Raw genomic sequence first — 6,134 nt, forward strand, 5'->3', positions numbered from 1 at the left:
GTATTAGATTTACCAGGCTCCGCCCACCCCAGCCCTTGCCCCACCCCCGAGGACCCATATTTATTAGTCATTCTTGTTTTCCAGGCTGTTCTCACATGTAGACGATCCGTTCCTGGATGACCCGCTGCCTCGGGAATATGTCCTGTATCTACGACCCATGGGCCCCCTCGCCCAGAAACTCTCAGACTTCTGGCAACAATCCAAGCAGCTGTGCGGGAAGAACAAGGCGCACAATATATTCCCGCACATCACGCTCTGCCAGTTCTTTATGGTAAGTCGCCTATGGAGGGGACCCACACAAATGGCCTACGATGATCATTACTGCCCCCTCCTCAGGACTCCTATAACATTGGAGGTGGACTCCATGGGACCGAGAGAATTTCTTCAACTTTGTGTTTTAATTCTTCCTCATTTACACAAGCTCTGCTTGCTGTCAGTAAATAGGAATATTATTTGTTGAAACCCCCCTTGGCCGTGTGCGGCTCCAATGCCTTGTTACAATGTATCAGTGTTTGAGCGCGGCACAAGATATCGGGCTCCGGAGTCCTCCTGCGCGGATACATTGTATCATTCGTGTACTCTTGGCTTGTCCTGGGTCCCTGGGGTTGTGGGTTCAGCTCCTCGCTGGCATTGGCACACTTTGGCCCCTTGTTCAGCCGTAGTGGGCACAGCCTGGCATAAGCCCGTGAGTGGCAGTGAGGGATTTCTGAAGCGCGTCTGGCTTGCATTGATCTCGGCTCGTGGTAATTGGATCTGAAGCTTCGGAGCCGGTAACACGATTACTTTGTGCTGATATTTCGGCTTTCTTTCCGTCCAGTGTGAAGATAAGAACGTGGACGCGCTGTGTGAGGCTTTACAGACCACCGTCTCCCGCTGGAAATCCAAATTCCCTAATCCGCTGCCCCTGGAGCTCTACACCTCCTCCAACTTCATCGGACTGTTTGTAAACGAGGACTGCGCCGAGGTTCTCAAGAAATTTGCTGCAGATTTTTCCGAGGAAGCTTTGATGAAAACGGGTGAGGCACGTTCATTTATAGGGGTGAGCGCTAAGCACGGCCTATGGTATAATCACAATGACGCCCCCACCACCCCCATAATAAGTGGTCTCCTCTGCAGGGACCTTCAGTGGCAGCCGCGGGGCAGGGTGCCCTCTCCTGAAATACCAGATTGTGGGGCTCCATTCTGCACCCCAGCTTTGCAGGTCTTCTGTTACCACTTCCATCCAGCTCAGAACCATATTGTACTCCAGAATCATCTGCTATTAGGGTTCCAGGAGGGGTCCCCAGAAAACGTGACCCTCAGTGACTCGAATTCCTACTAAGGCCAATATTCTAGTGACCGTCCGCACCGTGTGATTTCAGACGTCCGGGTGGAGCCGCACAAGAAGCAGCTGCACGTGACGCTGGCGTATCACTTCCAGGCCAGTCACCTGCCCACCCTGGAGAAGCTGGCGCAGAACATCGACCTGAACCTGGGGTGTGACTGGGTGGCCACCATCTTCTCCAGAGACATCCGATATATCAACCACGAGGTAACGACGCACAGACCGCCACCGCACCACCAGGGGCTGCACACACTGTCTGCATGCATCTGTATACACATAATATACACATATAGTGTAACACCAGGGAGCTGCACACAGTGTCTGCACGTGTCTGTACACATATATAATATACACATATAGTGTGGTGCTAGTGCTGCGCACAGTGTCTGTACACATATATAATATACACATATATCATATACACATGTAGTGTGGCTCCGGAGCTGCGCACAGTGTCTGTACACATATATAATATACACATATATCATATACACATGTAGCTCCGGAGATGCGCACAGTGTCTGTACACATATATCATATACACATATAGTGTGGCTCCGGAGCTGCGCACAGTGTCTGTACACATATATAATATACACATATATCATATACACATGTAGTGTGGCTCCGGAGCTGCGCACAGTGTCTGTACACATATATACACATATAGTGTGGCTCCGGAGCTGCGCACAGTGTCTGTACACATATATAATATACACATACAGTTAGGTCCAGAAATGTTTGGCCAGTGACACAATTTTGGCGAGTTGGGCTCTGCATGCCACCACATTGGATTTGAAATGAAACCTCTACAACAGAATTCAAGTGCAGATTGTAACGTTTAATTTGAAGGTTTGAACAAAAATATCTGATAGAAATTGTAGGAATTGTCACATTTCTTTACAAACACTCCACATTTTAGGAGGTCAAAAGTAATTGGACAAATAAACCAAACCCAAACAAAATATTTTTATTTTCAATATTTTGTTGCGAATCCTTTGGAGGCAATCACTGCCTTAAGTCTGGAACCCATGGACATCACCAAACGCTGGGTTTCCTCCTTCTTAATGCTTTGCCAGGCCTTTACAGCTGCAGCCTTCAGGTCTTGCTTGTTTGTGGGTCTTTCCGTCTTAAGTCTGGATTTGAGCAAGTGAAATGCATGCTCAATTGGGTTAAGATCTGGTGATTGACTTGGCCATTGCAGAATGTTCCACTTTTTTGCACTCATGAACTCCTGGGTAGCTTTGGCTGTATGCTTGGGGTCATTGTCCATCTGTACTATGAAGCGCCGTCCGATCAACTTTGCGGCATTTGGCTGAATCTGGGCTGAAAGTATATCCCGGTACACTTCAGAATTCATCCGGCTACTCTTGTCTGCTGTTATGTCATCAATAAACACAAGTGACCCAGTGCCATTGAAAGCCATGCATGCCCATGCCATCACGTTGCCTCCACCATGTTTTACAGAGGATGTGGTGTGCCTTGGATCATGTGCCGTTCCCTTTCTTCTCCACACTTTTTTCTTCCCATCATTCTGGTACAGGTTGATCTTGGTCTCATCTGTCCATAGAATACTTTTCCAGAACTGAGCTGGCTTCATGAGGTGTTTTTCAGCAAATGTAACTCTGGCCTGTCTATTTTTGGAATTGATGAATGGTTTGCATCTAGATGTGAACCCTTTGTATTTACTTTCATGGAGTCTTCTCTTTACTGGTGACTTAGAGACAGATACACCTACTTCACTGAGAGTGTTCTGGACTTCAGTTGATGTTGTGAACGGGTTCTTCTTCACCAAAGAAAGTATGCGGCGATCATCCACCACTGTTGTCATCCGTGGACGCCCAGGCCTTTTTGAGTTCCCAAGCTCACCAGTCAATTCCTTTTTTCTCAGAATGTACCCGACTGTTGATTTTGCTACTCCAATCATGTCTGCTATCTCTCTGATGGATTTTTTCTTTTTTTTAAGCCTCAGGATGTTCTGCTTCACCTCAATTGAGAGTTCCTTAGACCGCATGTTGTCTGGTCACAGCAACAGCTTCCAAATGCAAAACCACACACCTCTAATCAACCCCAGACCTTTTACCAACTTCATTGATTACAGGTTAACGAGGGAGACGCCTTCAGAGTTAATTGCAGCCCTTAGAGTCCCTTGTCCAATTACTTTTGGTCCCTTGAAAAAGAGGAGGCTGTGCATTACAGAGCTATGATTCCTAAACCCTTTCGCCGATTTGGATGTGAAAACTCTCATATTGCAGCTGGGAGTGTGCACTTTCAGCCCATATTATATATAGAATTGTATTTCTGAACATGTTTTTGTAAACAGCTAAAATAACAAAACTTGTGTCACTGTCCAAATATTTCTGGACCTAACTGTATATCATATACACATATAGTGTGGCTCCGGAGCTGCGCACAGTGTCTGTACACATATATCATATACACATGTAGTGTGGCTCCGGAGCTGCGCACAGTGTCTGTACACATATATCATATACACATATATCATATACACATGTAGTGTGGCTCCGGAGCTGCGCACAGTGTCTGTACACATATATCATATACACATGTAGTGTGGCTCCGGAGCTGCGCACAGTGTCTGGTAACATATATCATATACACATGTAGTGTGGCTCCGGAGCTGCGCACAGTGTTTGTGCACATATATAATATACACATATATCATATACACATGTAGTGTGGCTCCGGAGCTGCGCACAGTGTCTGTACACATATATCATATACACATGTAGTGTGGCTCCGGAGCTGCGCACAGTGTCTGTACACATATATAATATACACATATATCATATACACATGTAGTGTGGCTCCGGAGCTGCGCACAGTGTCTGTACACATATATCATATACACATGTAGTGTGGCTCCGGAGCTGCGCACAGTGTCTGTACACATATATAATATACACATATATCATATACACATGTAGTGTGGCTCCGGAGCTGCGCACAGTGTCTGTACACATATATACACATATAGTGTGGCTCCGGAGATGCAGCGTCCGCAGGTTTAGCAGAGCTGGAGACGTTGGTGGAAAGTCTTGAGCGCGTGGGCTGAGCGCTTCCTGAATCTTATCTCACAGACCACAGATCGCCTCTATAGCTGCTTTTGACACATAGTGGCTGATAACAGAGAGTCATGGATTACTTCTAATTTCTATTGTAACTAGAACAATAACATATCAAGCATGTTGCATTAACTCCCTTAGATCCTTACCATTTTCCAGTTCTCTGCTTGCTGTGTGTGAATGAAAACCTTTTTTTTACCAGCCCAGGCGGGGTGATTTCCTACTTACAGCTGGGCGCTTGTTACAATCTATGCAGGGTAGTGGCTATACACAGCAGCATAAATCTCTCTGTTCTTGACTGTTTTTTTGCATTGATACATTGTATCAGTCTGGAGTACACAGAACATTGCCTGGACTGGATACAACTGTAACAAACTCTCAGCTGTACGTGGATTGTAACATAATGCGCTCACTGGCGCCCTCTTGTGTCTCAGACGTTGCAGGTCCTGTACCCGTATCTGCCGCAGAACGACGATGAGCTGGAGCTGGTGCCCGGAGACTTCATCTTCATGTCCCCCGCAGAACAGACCAACACCAGTGAAGGTTGGATTTTCGGCTCGTCTCTGGCCACCGGCTGCTCCGGCCTCCTGCCGGAAAACTACGTCACCAAGGCGGATGAGTGTGGCAGCTGGGTGTTTCACGGGTGAGGGCCGCTCCCTGTAATGTGTGGCACGTTGTACGTGACCCGGTGGATGAGCGTCTGTCACCTTGTGTCCCGCAGGTCGTACTCTCTGCTGAATACGGTGAGCGCCATCTCGTACCCGCTCAGTGATGGATTACTGGACAGACGGCAGGATGAGCAGGGACTGGTGGACACGGCGACGCTCACCATCATCTGCCCACCCATGCAGGTGAGCCCATCACCGGAGGCTTATAGCCTGGTCAGACCCCACTCACAAGTCAGTAATAGACCGATCTGTGCACATAGACTGTCAATGTTATCAGAAGCACAATATATAGACTTTTCTTTTTAAGTATATTTAAAAATAGTTTCACCTGACGAACAAGCATTTTGCCCACCATAAGTGATACTAGGAACAATAAAGGGCCAGCACTGCACATACACTGTACACAGCTCTGCTACTAAACTGCAGAGAGCCGGCTACTTATCAGCATGACCTCATCACACACGTCCCGTCACCTGCAGCTCTTTCTCTTCTGCTTGGCTCTCTGTGTCATCAGAGGACGCAGGAGAATCCGCACCTGAGCCGGAGCGCATCGTCACAGCAAGCAGGAGAATCCCTGCCAGAGCCGGAGCGCATCATCACAGCAAGCAGCAGAATCCGCACCTGAGCCGGAGCGCATCATCACAGCAAGCAGGAGAATCCCTGCCAGAGCCGGAGCGCATCGTCACAGCAAGCAGGAGAATCCCTTCCAGAGCCGGTGCGCATCATCACAGCAAGCAGGAGAATCCCTGCCAGAGCCGGAGCGCATCGTCACAGCAAGCAGCAGAATCCGCACCTGAGCCGGAGCGCATCATCACAGCAAGCAGGAGAATCCCTGCCAGAGCCGGAGCGCATCATCACAGCAAGCAGGAGAATCCCTGCCAGAGCCGGAGCGCATCGTCACAGCAAGCAGGAGAATCCCTGCCAGAGCCGGAGCGCATCATCACAGCAAGCAGCAGAATCCGCACCTGAGCCGGAGCGCATCGTCACAGCAAGCAGGAGAATCACTGCCAGAGCCGGAGCGCATCATCACAGGAAGCAGCAGAATCCGCACCTGAG

General features: G+C 48.4%; 1 protein-coding gene across 2 annotated transcripts in view; it reads left to right on the forward strand.

Annotated features, from left to right (window-relative positions):
- The window catches only part of UBASH3B (ubiquitin associated and SH3 domain containing B), a 104,956-nt gene that overhangs the window by 71,869 nt on the left and 26,953 nt on the right, over positions 1 to 6,134 (forward strand). For both annotated transcript variants that reach the window (XM_075328385.1, XM_075328387.1), the window contains exons 3-7: positions 85 to 271; positions 818 to 1,016; positions 1,362 to 1,531; positions 4,845 to 5,053; positions 5,132 to 5,261. In XM_075328385.1, coding sequence (XP_075184500.1) covers positions 85 to 271; positions 818 to 1,016; positions 1,362 to 1,531; positions 4,845 to 5,053; positions 5,132 to 5,261 — 895 coding nt within the window. The remainder of the gene's footprint in view (positions 1 to 84; positions 272 to 817; positions 1,017 to 1,361; positions 1,532 to 4,844; positions 5,054 to 5,131; positions 5,262 to 6,134) is intronic.

The sequence above is a fragment of the Anomaloglossus baeobatrachus genome, chromosome 11 (assembly GCF_048569485.1).
Source record: "Anomaloglossus baeobatrachus isolate aAnoBae1 chromosome 11, aAnoBae1.hap1, whole genome shotgun sequence".
Lineage (NCBI taxonomy): Eukaryota > Metazoa > Chordata > Amphibia > Anura > Aromobatidae > Anomaloglossus > Anomaloglossus baeobatrachus.